This window comes from Danaus plexippus, chromosome 24, assembly GCF_018135715.1.
Source record: "Danaus plexippus chromosome 24, MEX_DaPlex, whole genome shotgun sequence".
In the NCBI taxonomy this organism is placed as follows: Eukaryota; Metazoa; Arthropoda; class Insecta; order Lepidoptera; family Nymphalidae; genus Danaus; species Danaus plexippus.
In genome coordinates, this window is record NC_083552.1 from 4,234,772 (window position 1) to 4,248,133 (window position 13,362).

Below are 13,362 nucleotides of genomic sequence, written 5' to 3' on the forward strand. Positions count from 1 at the left end.
TATTGACACATAATAATAAAGGTAAGGGCAAAAAAAATCACAATTATGTATTAACATTTGTAAATGTATTATTTTTTTAAATATTTACAATATCACAGATAACAAATAAATTACGCTTTAAGCAAGTACATTTTATGGAATTTTTAAAACTATCTAATTATGACTATGCCTAGTTACTAGCTTTTAAAATTAGGCTATGCTTATTTTGTTACTTTTAAATTTGTCTTCTATTTCCTGAAGGCTCTTGCCTTTCGTTTCCGGTAAAACGAAATAAAGTATTCCAGTCCCTACAAGAGCTACGATACCATAGAACAGAAATGTGAAGACTTCTCCTAAATTGGACATCATACCTGGAGCAGTCTTAACTACTATAAAGAATGAGACAAATGTTGTTGCTGAACTGATACCTGATCCCAAACCTCTGACTCGTGTTGGGAACAGTTCTCCACACATCATCCATGGCAGAGGCACGAGGCCTATGGAAATGGCACATATGTATAACATTAGACAAGAAAGAGGAATCCAAGATAGATTATTTGGTTTTCCATCAGCCCAGTACAGGAACATGGACAGAGCCACCATTGATAGAGCTGTAAAGATTCCACTTATCATGCACAACGGGCGCCTTCCAAATTTCTTGCAAATAACGCACGCAACAACAGACATAAATGTTCTCAGAGAATCTATTCCTAACATAGCCATGTAATGATCTATGCCCGTACCTACGGCTCTTTCAATTATTTCTATAGAATAAAAGGCTACCGCGTTAACACCAGAGAACTGACATGTTACAAAGAATATTATCATTATAAACAAAGGTTTTAACAGCGTCGGTGACTTCAAGCTGTTAATTTTCTCTCGTAACGTCGGCACCGGTTCAGAGTCTTGAGCTTTTTGTTTTTCTACTATTCCTTTCAGTTCGTTCTTTGCTTCTTCATCGTAACCTCTCAACCAATGGAAGGATTTAACGCCATCTTCAAGTTGGCCTTTAGCAATTAACCAGGTAGGGCTCTCAGGGATCATGCTTAATAAAACTACTGACATGATGGGGAAAAAGCAGCAAATCACAGCTGTCCACTGCCAGTGTATATACGTTCCTATGAGATGTGCAACAAAAATACCAACGGCGATTGCCAGTGATATTCCCGCCAGGAAAATTCCTCTATACTGTGGGCTGGTGGTTTCACTAATGAAGACGGGGCCAAGTGGTCCAATGAGACCAACGCAAAGACCCGTGAAGAATCTGCCAAGTAGTATAAGGGCGAGGTTGTTGGCGCAGGCTATTAGGATCCAGCCAAGGAGGAAGGGAGCGCAGACCATGTAGTGGGCGTTTCGTCTTCCAAATTTTTCCATGAGCCAACCACCGATGAGACAACCAGGCGCCATTGGTAGCGCCGCCATCGCCGCTGTGAAAACATTTTTAATTAAATATTTTTTTACTTGAGAATAATATTATTCAATATTTGATACAACAGTCATTTTGTTCGGCAATATTTACTACACTATTTTTTTATTCTGCAAGTAAATGAAGTAAGGCATTGTCCGTATATTGAAACTATTTAGATTTCTGTCTTTGAAATTGTCACTGATATAAATAGGTAGGTTTGTTATTGGAAATAAGGGAAAATAGCCAATCCTAGAAAGAAACTTGCTTTTAATAAAATCTCTATTTATATTAAAAATAATTTGAAACGTTTAAATTACTCGTTATAGTAAGTCTCTCAAAAAAATACTATTTATAGCAAATTAATATGAACCTACCGTGTTTTTAGTTATTTTAAAAATTGTATAAGTATACGTGAGTTCGTAATTATGACTCCATGTTTGTATTAATATTTTTGTTCTTACAATTAAAATTTATAAAATGTAGTCTCCGAATTAAATAATGGCCAGAATATCAATAATAATATATATATATATATATATATATATATATATATATATATATATAAAATTGTTCATTTAATGAGAAATAAATGAAATCATTATAACGTCAAATCATTGAAATATTATCATGTAGATTTCAAAGAGTTATGTATATTTAGATTTCAGCGAAGGAAAATTTCGAAAAATCGTCACTGATGCCAAACATGTGATTGCTAATTTCGTATTTGATAACGGCTCCGTTTTAATGTTTGTAAATTTTCTGCTACTACACTAGAATTGAATTCCACAGAATTCTGATCCAAATATATAATACAAAAAAAATATATATAACACAAAAAAAAGCTTCAATTAAAAATCGTCTATATCTCTGTTTACTCATTAATAAAACTACCAACGTGTTTATTGCCAAACTTTATCTAGACATTATTTTGTCTCGTAAGAGGAATTTTACTCGAAATCTGTTGCATTAAAAAAAGGGAAAAGGCTTGCTATCAAATATAATTACATTTGAATCATAGTACATATTTAGTCATACATAAAAGCACTGGTAACGAAAGACAACCTTTGACATTTATTGAAACCTGTCTTGAGAAATGCAATTTACCAGACAAAGAAGTCTTAATTCGAGTATGCAATATAACAATGCAGTTAAGACCGTCTGCGAATTGTAATCAATATTTATATATATAATCTGTGGGTATTCAAACTGTATATGTTGTAAATCACAATATGTATTTATTTATAGTTATCTATTAATTTAATCTGTGGCATAAAATCAAATTATTTTTGTTATAAATTAACCAGTTATTTGAAGTGATTTCAAAACGAACTTAAACTTCGAATTCGTCTTGACAACACAAATATTACTCCTACGGTGAATTCTCGGAAAAGATTAAGAGGACGTCTTATAGTTATTTTAACCAGCTTTCGTTTAAGGTCAACTTTCATTTTTTAACAGATTTTTTGTATTTTTAACATGTTGGTTGCTCTTGCTCAATCAGCTTCAACCCTCTCAAATACTATTTTATATGTTAATGATTCTTGATATATGAATAGACTACATCAAAGAAACTCGATAGTGGTAGGATTATTTATTTGCATCTCGAAGTAATATATATATATGCCTTTAACACATGTTTTTATCTTCATATACGTACGGAGCGTGTCTTGTTATTTATTCGTAAATCTACTTACACGATAGTAAGAATGTTTAAAAGAATTATACGATTTTAACATCGGTGGTATCCTGACTATGTTTCTATACCGTCTAGGTAGAAAACAATGAGTAGGATTTTGTAATCAAACCTAATAGATGGCAGCTCCGTCCAAATAAGACGGACAAATATATAATGATAGATTCAAAGACATTATTCAGTACATCATAGCTTATTTCGTGAAGCAATCGGAACGTGATATTCCGGAGGTTACAGATTCAAATCCTGATCGTATCGATGAAATTTTAATGCTTTATTTAAAATAATATATTCAATGTGAAACAAAAAAACAGTCAGTAGATAGTTTGACGACATTAGCTCACGCTAAGGCTAAGATGATTACCGCTAGGAGAAAAGTTGTCGCGTGTTTAATAAAGTCCTTGATCTTAAAAGTGATTATAATAAAAATACCTCATCTTATGTTTGTATGTATATGTATGATATATCAAAACATTTCCTTATGTTACAAATAACATTAGTACATGATTCAGTGAAGTAAAATCAATGTTTACTTCCTATAAAAGTCTTAATAATCGTACTTAATATGTAATATTTTTTGTACTCAGGTTGCAATTTTTCATACAATTGTTATATTATGAGTTAATTTAAATATGGCCGTGTGATAACAAGTTATATATATTGTGTTTATTTAAATTAACGATAAAGATTATATTATATATACATTTTAAATAATGTATGATACTCCTACGTACAAACTCTCCAGTTTCAAAGTATCTCTTTATAAGTTTCCGAACGGATTTTCATGTTGAGAGACTTCCAACGCTGTCAATCTTATTTAATCTAAAAAAACAATTCTTTTACATTACTTGTTGCCTCATAATGTGTGAATTTGAGTCAAATATCAATATTACAGCTCACATATCGACATAAGTATAAAAAAAATAAACACGTCTTCTATATACACAGCATATTTTGTTTCGTTCGGATTTGGTGCAAATAAGTATATGTATGTCGGCTGTCTTAAAATTAACCGTAATAAAGTAATATTGTTTTATAAGATTTGTATTGTATTGTATATTAATGTCGCAAGATAGCCCAGTTTTGAGTACATTGACACTGCCCTGTCGTTTATTACGTTGAATTGTTCACACTTAGTGTTGATAATAGATTCAGTATTGAAGGGTTGCAAATAGGTGAATAATCAAACAAAGTTTTTGGGACTTCAAACAAAGTACATGCTTTTGTTTTTAAATGTAGATATCTTTTTTTTTACTTTAGATTAAATAATTATAGCAAATGTTGTTATTTATTTGTGATAAGAACATTTGTGTCGTGTTATAACACGTTTAGATTATAACAGAAATTTTATCAGTTGAGTCAAACTAATGTTGTTTGGTTTGGTAATGTTGTCTTGTTTATAAGCAATTATTACTAATTGTAGCGATTATAAATACGTATATTTTGTTTTTTTTTTTTTTTTTTATTTAACAAATATATAGTCATCTTTATTATATTTCATACGTAACTATAGAGACGAAACTAATTAGAATTCAATGGATTCACCGTCTGGGTGTCGGGTGCATAGCGTTGCAGGGAGAGAAGCTTCAACAGTGCCTAGGACTTGCGACTCAGGTGTAGGTTTAAGGTATCTAACTCGCGTTATACGCTCGCATCCACCATCCAAGCTCCTCTCTCTACCTAACCAAATTTGAAAAGAACCTACTAGGGCTGCCTTCGAAGTACTTTCCCAGAATTAATTTATATTACTTCTGGACAAAAAGACTTGGGCCTGTCCAGAATTAATATAAATTAATTCTGGACAGGCCCAAGTCTTTTTGTAGGTTGTAGAAAGATGAAGCTGTCTACACCTGTCTTTACCATTTGTTACATTTGTGGAGACTCTGACTTTACTAACTTCTGTCTTTAGTTATTCGCTTTCAAATTACTTACCAATCCAGGAAGCTGTGCTCTCATCACATGGTATGCTGCTATTAGTGTCTTTGAGTTGAGGCAGGAGTATTGCGGAGTAGCCTGACGTGAGGCCAGCAGAGAAAGTCATCAAAATGGCCGCCATAGATGCTAAAGTCTGTGATATGAAGAGATAAAAATGAGAGTCAAATTATTATATTGCCCAAAATCTTCATCCAATTCTTAGTAAACAGTTTACTACAATAATCAACCCGTAATGCAGATAACAAATATCTTATTAGAATTTGGTCTTATTTTGCTAAAGACATTGTCCCTGGAGAGTATTTGAAGTAGAGAGAGCGTTATAGATTTATTTTATTTCTTTATTGATAACTTAATGAAATAAAATTTTGTTTTTCAGATACTAACAATTTTTATTACTTCATAACTACATAATCCTGACGTTTTGGTTCCTGTCAGCAACCGTGATCACGAGCAGACGGGATAAATTTCATCGATTATAAAATATCCGAAAGATTTCGTTTAATTTAAATGACTACACGCGAAAATGTTAGATATATTAAGATCTTATTAATATCATTATAATATAATTGCAGACCTTTCAATAGATGTTCAGAATGAAAGAAAACTTAGGTTTTTACAACACGAATTTGTCCCGATTTATTGGAATATTTATAAAATAGTATTACTTCATTGATACTAAAGCTATCATTTAATTTACGTACCGATTTTGATTCAAAATACAATTTTCTATCATTTTCATTGTAATTACAAACGTGAAATTATGTCCCAATCGTTTAAAATTAACCTTGACCAACATTTAACTGGTATGATAGACGCTCTTCGTTTAATAGCAATTGGTCACCTAATGAATCTATCGTGCTGAAATGTCCTTTGTGTTTACATCAACATATATTACCTGTTTCCATACTGGCGAAAACCTGACAACGGTTTTCGAGTCGGTCAGTAGCGTCTCGTCTTTTGAGTAGTCCCCCAAAGATAGTTTTGAATTCTTTATATTCTGTACATAATTTGATTCGTTGTCCCTCTGCCGTATTGTCTCTGTGTAATTCATTTTATCTTTATGTTTATCTATATCTTTATCTTTATCTTTATTTTTATCTTTATCTATATCTTTATTGTTGTCTATATCTATTTTCTCTCCGTTCGTTTGCTTGTCTTCGTCCGGTTCTGAAGCTTGTTTTTCGTTCAGGCCAACTTCTCCATTTTCAGTCCTCTCATCACCCATATTTATCTAAAAGAGAATCATATATGAGATATAGATTTTAAACGTATATAATTTATAACAATTAATTAATAAAACCGAAGAATTTATTGGATATGATAAATCTGAAACAACGATAAAACTTTTAGCACCCAGTAAGCATATTCTAACGTTAAACAATTTACAACATTTTTGTAAGTATAATTTGTATAGTATAAATTTAATCACAATCAATTTTATTGAATAAACCTATGTACCTACTGTATTTTCGGATGTACCTACTACGAGTTTTTTATTAAGTATTTTAACTACATAATCCCGACGTTTCGGTTACTTCGCAGCAACCGTGATCACGGGCGGGTGAGATGTAAACTAAATCAATTTGTACTACAAAATAACACAATATAAGTGTTCATATTAACAATAATTCCTTATAAAATTACAAGGTTGATCAATATAATTAAATAATTTAGAAACTTATATGTTATCTAATAAGTTGTTAAAAATCTAAGTTTACAATAGACGAAGATTTTTGTGTTACATATAACAGAATATAATGAAGCTACCACTAATAAAAAATAAATGATGAGATCTAAAACTTTCGTTCGTATTCATTTAAATGAAACTAATATTATTCCGATTACTACGCGAATTTTATAAATTAAAAAAAAACTACATACTCCCGACGTGTCGTGACCGCGATCACGGTCGCTGAAAAGTAACCGAAGCGTCGGGGGTATGTAGTTTTAAAAAAAAATAATAAAAATACGCGCAGTAATCCGAATATTATTAGTTTCATTTAAAAAAAATACATGTTTTATCCACACAAAATCTCAATAGGCAATTAAACGTATACGGTAGTTTCAGATCGAGAAGTAAAAAACTGGAGTTTTTTAAGAGTTAATACTTAAATAAATTTATCTACGTGACTCTGAGTTCCTATAATTATTTGTCACGGTTAAATTATTGTCGTGTATCAACAAAAACCGGTCATACCCGAATGACTTTTTTGATGAATGAACGTTAAAGTGCTTTTGATAGTTAAATATACTAAATATACGAGTATATTTAACTATCAATATAATGTTTAAATGAGAATTAAGTTTGAAGTAATTTCATACAAAAACTACTAACAAGCTTTACGTCTTCACGAAGTGTCTACAGATCTTTATTCAGAAACATATTATTTTAATTACAGTTAAAAACAATTTTATAGACGTTTGATATGTTATTTTTTACCTCTCTTCCAAAAAAAAACCAACACGAATTTATAGAAAAACTTTGATATAAATGTTTGTAATAAAATGCAGGGATAGAGTCTGAAGATGAAGCTTTCAGAATAATATGGCTTGACTAACTTAGAATAACGAATCAAACTTTTGGGTACTTTTATAATTTTTTGACTGCTCTATTAGTGTTCGGAAGATATTGAGAAAACGCTTAATGAGAACTAAGCGTAAGAAGCCTTCGCTTCGCCCGTGATTAATATTCGTTTCATACTAATTACGTAAAAAGTTAATAAAATTTCTGAAATAAAAGTTGTTTAAATTACTTCTACCTACATCAGACCCGGAACAACGGTTTCCAATATTAGCCAAAACAAACAGATAGACAGACAGAATTTATAAAAAAATATATTAAATTATATACAGACAGAGAGAAGCAGTTATTTCATTGTAGATATGTGTTCAGTCTTGTGGTTCTTATTATAACGAGATCGCGTGTTGATCGTCTTTTCAATTGAACTAATAGTTTTGTTTTCTCCATCAAACAAATCAGCTGTAACTTTTATATGAATTAAGTATATACCAAAAATATTTATAACATTATCCCTTATTAATTTTAATATAGATATATAAACTTTACGTATGTAACATTAAGGCAGAACGGAGACATTTTAATTAATGATAATGACTGAAATATATAGGTACTTATATATAATACTACTATTTTACTAACGTAAATGGAGGCTGTCACGGTGTATATGAGCTATCTTTGTAATAATGTAGCTTAGACATCAGAATAAGACAAAGCCTTAATAAAATCACGTGACAGGCTTAAGATCGCTGCATGTTGACTAACGTGTCTATTGTTTTAACTGAGTAAATTTCTCTTTGAGCTTAATTAATTCCACGTGGACGGAGTCAAAGCAAAAACTTAGTATAAATATATATTTTATAATCTATAGTTTTGTTAAAAAGATCGTTGTTACAGAGTATAGTTGCGAATCGGAAGCAGCGAAAAGATTATTTCAGCTTAAATATTTGTAGTATTCAATGAAACTATATTAAATTCGTCATATCTGTATTGTGCTAAGTAGCAAACTGACTGACAGAGACTAATACAAATAAACTAATCTACCTACATTACACTTGACATCATATTATTATTTTAACAATACCGAGCAAGTATAACTAATACATAACAATATTGTAAGCTGATTTTTTTATCAAATAATTTGCATATAAAATTTATGCTTTATGATATCATATATAGTTACGTAGTTGTAAAATATCACAACATCTGTGAATTTCGTATAAAATGTAATAAATTACACCCAAAATCACGAACAGCCCCAATTTGAGTATTATCATCAGGAGAAACAGAGATGAGAAGGAACCGTATGGAATAAGCTTTCACCTGTTTTAAAATTTTTCGTATTTTATATCTAATATTCATAATACAACTCTTATAACTGTCATTTTTCTATGTCATTACCCGTCTTGCATTAAATTTGTATTTGTTGGAGTAAAATTTAAAGCACCACGGAACTCTGTCAGTACAATCCAAATCTTTGCCATAGAGAACTGGGATATAGTATTAAATTATGGTCAAAGTGTTCCCATTAAGTATAACATCCTTTTCCAAACCGGTCAACAGCCATTCTTCTTTCTCATACCGCTAAATGACCGGGATGTCACTGCACCTATGGTATCTATCCTATATTGAATTAAACAGGTAACTTTTACATTAAATCTTGAAAACTTTTGTATGTTTAATCTTAAAGATTTATAATTGTATAAAAAAAAATATGTCTTGCTTAATCGTGAAAAAAAAAAGTGTTTATAAGGTGAATTTTAACTCAAATAAGTAAAGAGAAATAGCAACTGCAATTTGACATTCCGAATTATTTCATTTGTTATAATTTTTCATTCATCCTTTATTTTCTAACTATTTTAATAATAAGAAATACGTCATTTACATATACTCTATATACATACATAAACTGTCACTGTCACTGTCACTGTCACAAACCCAAAACAGATATATTTAAAACAACCAACTAACAAAACGTTGGGGTACCTAAAATTTTTTAGAGCTCTGTAATAAAATATATATTTGACTCTTGTTTTAAAGCTATATCCCTTTTTCCTCTTGGAAAAAGATTAATAAGAGTAATAAAAACAATTAAACAATGTAGGGTAGTTATTACTTATAATTGATTTATTACAACGATCTAATGTTAGGCCGTACAGTTAAAATCGTGAAGACACTCTTTTAAAGTTGGATTACAGGCATATGGATGTAGGTAGTCGAAAGTCTAAGTACTTTCATTTATAAACGTTTAATTACTATGTATAAAGTTTTGTATGGACATACATAGTTTGCATCGGCTTTGGCTTTGCAGATTATGCTCTTTTAAAATTAATTCCGAATGTCTTAATTTGACAAATGCTGATTTGAAGGTTACAATATAAACACTTAGAACCGGTGTGGATGCTAAGTGAATGTTTTTTTTTTAATTTGCTTATGTAACCTTTAAAAAAAAAAACCGAATTTATAATTTAAACATATGTTAATAATTCACTAATCATATACAATAATTGTTAATTGTTCACCTTGAAACAATTACTTGTATAGATAATTCAAATTGAAGTATTTGTCACAGATTGCTTTCAGATTGAAGTGCTGTATATGATATAAAAAATATAACCTAAAATAATCTTTCTATCCTATAATAAAATCATAAAGATAGTTATAATAATAAATTTATTACAATAATATTATGTTTAAGTATATTTACGGCATGATGCAACTGAAAACAAAAACGGGTCACAGATTAATAAAGTAAAAACAGATGCAAAACAAACTGAGAGCGTCATCATGTTTGCTATTAATTTATATAGTGATTACATTTCATCTGCTATAACTATTAACTGATGTTATTACAATTAAAAATATATATTTTTTATCGTCCTTATGTGTCATAATTGAATTAACACGCAAACAACTAAGATGGCAGTCGCTTTGTAGTTAAATAATAAATAGGTACTTATAAATCGGTCTCACTTTGGAAAATCCCGACCACGTTTGTTTGCTTTTATAATTTGCGTTTTATGGCGTACAATTGTTCTTATTTTCTTATAAAAATTATGTAAGAATATTAACAAAATTATTGGTTTTCAATTACTCATTAATTATCAGGAAGATAAGTTGAATAATATGAAATATATTTATTATTTGACATTCTAAATAATTAAAAGTTTGTTTACTGTGTCGAAACGACTTCGTGACTTTTAACATACAGAATATTAACTACCACAGGGTATATTAGCTGAAATTGTAGCTGTCAAATTAAGACGCTTCAAACAGTGATTTAGTAGTACATTCGTTTTTTTTTGTTTAAAACACAAGAAAAATAACAGGAAAAATTATTGTCACCGCCTTTTACGCAGTTACAATCCATTGTTCATTGTTTGTGTGATTAGTGTTTAAGAAAAGTTAACAACTAGAAATATTATCCGTATGAAATAAATCGTCCAAAACTGTAAATAACCACATAACTTTTGACATTTTTTTAGGCAAAAATGGGTATAAAGTTACATAAACTGGCAACATCTAAAAACTTCTAACAACTTTCAATATATTAAAATAACTAATAAGCCATATATAAACTATTCCGTTATAATTATAATATAATGTAAAGTTTATTAAAATCTATAACTTAATTTCTCATCGAGGAAAAGAACGTTAATTCATAAATACGTAATAGCTGACTTGACGTCTGTCAGCTTCAAAGTAATTGAACAAAGTTAATGACATTGTAGGTGGATATTTTGTAATTAAAATATTGTTATAATCTATTTTAACTGCATAAAAACTGAATCACAGATTAAAATATATTAACATTATTAATCATAACATTCATATTTAGAAAGAAATTAATTATCCTAGATCAATTCATTAACTCCACTATATTTACTTTTGTTTTTTTTTAAATTCATAAACTTTTTGGAATTTTTATTATACACGTAAGTAAAAGTGAAGTGTTTTATATATATTTTGTTAAGTTAAACAAACCTTAAAAAAGTAGAAGTCAAATATATTATTATAATATACTTTAAAATCATTTTAATATCAACATATATTTGAAATCCAAAAAAAATGTTTTACTACAGACAATGTCCTATTTTATTTATAATGTTATTTTATTCCTTCGTCAGCATAAAATAACTTACGACGAGATCGATGGGGAATGCGATCCTTGTTTATTTTTAGAACGGTTTTATGAAAAATCTTGTCCTACGAGTTGGTTGCTATGGTAACTACAAACTGATGTTAAAGGTGAGACAACTATATATATATATATATATATATATATATATAATTAGGGAGTAACTGTAGCAAAGCTTTGGTAAACTATGAACCAACTTTTTGAACGCGCATTGAATCTAATGTAGTTCCTAATTTTGACTTCAGTCGAGACTGTTAAGTTTTACTTCATTCAAAAGTCAATCCCGGATCGCGTCTCCTTCATTCTACATGACACTGGCAGAATATACTGTGCACGTCTTTGCACGGATGAAGGCCACATTATAAAAAAAATTGAATCTAGTATCATAACAATACGTAAATAATTTATATTTTGTACTTCCTTTTTATGAAGACTGTAAATATATTTATACTTAAATATAATAAAATTTTATTGTATGTCTGTATAGTTAACATGAATATATATGTTAATAAAAGTTAAGTTACGTGTATTTTATAATAACAGCATATTTTTTTTACGATGCCGTCAATTTGAACTGATGCGGTCGTGAAGCTTTTGCGCACGTTTACTCTAGAACAATCCTACGCCTAACAAATACGCGGGAAAATATATTACGTGCATTATAAATTACTAAAGAATAATATATTAAAATATATATAAATAATATAACATCTAATAAATGTTACATAAACTATTATTGTAATAAACTATTGTAAGGAAAATATAAATTAAATTACCTTTTTTATAGAACTTTGAAAATCAAAACAAATATATATGACACTAGCAAATGTCGCGACAATATTTTATTATTTGTCACTGCGTACGCGTTACACCGCGTTCAGAAGCTAACTGAATACTACAAAGACACGACGTATGTTGCAAGCAATCCGCAAATAGTGATGGAGGTGTTGTCGATTTAACTATATATCGATGAAATAACCTCACCCGCATCACTATTGTTTAATAAGCTTACATCAAGGCTTGTTTATTAAAATAATATATTACACAAGTCTTTGCGATGTTAAAAATAGCGCTAAAGGAAATTTCCCAACAACTAAAGCTATTTGATCACGAAAAGTCTTCCAACTCTGAGAATAGAATTTACATGGAATTATCTTTATTGATTTAATTGAGAACTAATATTTTTCTGACGTTTTCTATGTGAGAAAACAATATACTATACAAATTATTATTAAGTATTGTAAATCAGTTTGGATTGTTTAACATTTATCTATTACGTTTAAACATTTTATTAATCAATGTCGTTGTTCCACATAGATATGAGGAGTCGCTATTGTGATTCCAATGTCACTTTAACGGAACGATCGTATGATAACGATTAACAGCTAAGGTGAAAGCAAAGGTTATTTGTATCTCATTTTATCATCAGGGATGAGAGGTGGTCATGAATATTTCAAATTATTCAACTGATCAGACAAAAAGCATTTTATTCTTGATTTTAGCGTTGAAAGGATTAAATTAAAACGTTGATCTTAACCAGTGGTGATTCCTGTCTCTTGTGAAGGTTAAACCGGATATAACCTGTCCATCTTTGGAATAGTAGAACGGTTCATGTCTACTAATAATCAATTTTGAGCTTCACAAACTTTATTCCGATTAAAGTATAGCAAAACTAATCAATGACAAACGCA

General features: G+C 29.7%; 1 protein-coding gene across 3 annotated transcripts in view; it reads right to left on the reverse strand.

The window, feature by feature from the left end:
* Positions 1-43: 43 nt before the first annotated feature.
* The window catches only part of LOC116775968 (facilitated trehalose transporter Tret1-2 homolog), a 34,593-nt gene continuing 21,274 nt past the window's right edge, over positions 44-13,362 (reverse strand). For 2 of the 3 annotated variants that reach the window (XM_061524292.1, XM_061524291.1), the window contains exons 2-4: positions 5,911-6,246; positions 5,013-5,148; positions 44-1,406 (exon numbers count right to left, since the gene is read on the reverse strand). In XM_061524292.1, the coding sequence (XP_061380276.1) occupies positions 190-1,406; positions 5,013-5,148; positions 5,911-6,240 (1,683 nt within the window). In that variant the 5' untranslated portion in view covers positions 6,241-6,246 and the 3' untranslated portion in view covers positions 44-189. Of the gene's footprint in view, positions 1,407-5,012; positions 5,149-5,910; positions 6,247-12,447; positions 12,582-13,362 lie in introns of those variants that run through there. The other variant, XM_032669040.2, reaches the window with a different exon arrangement.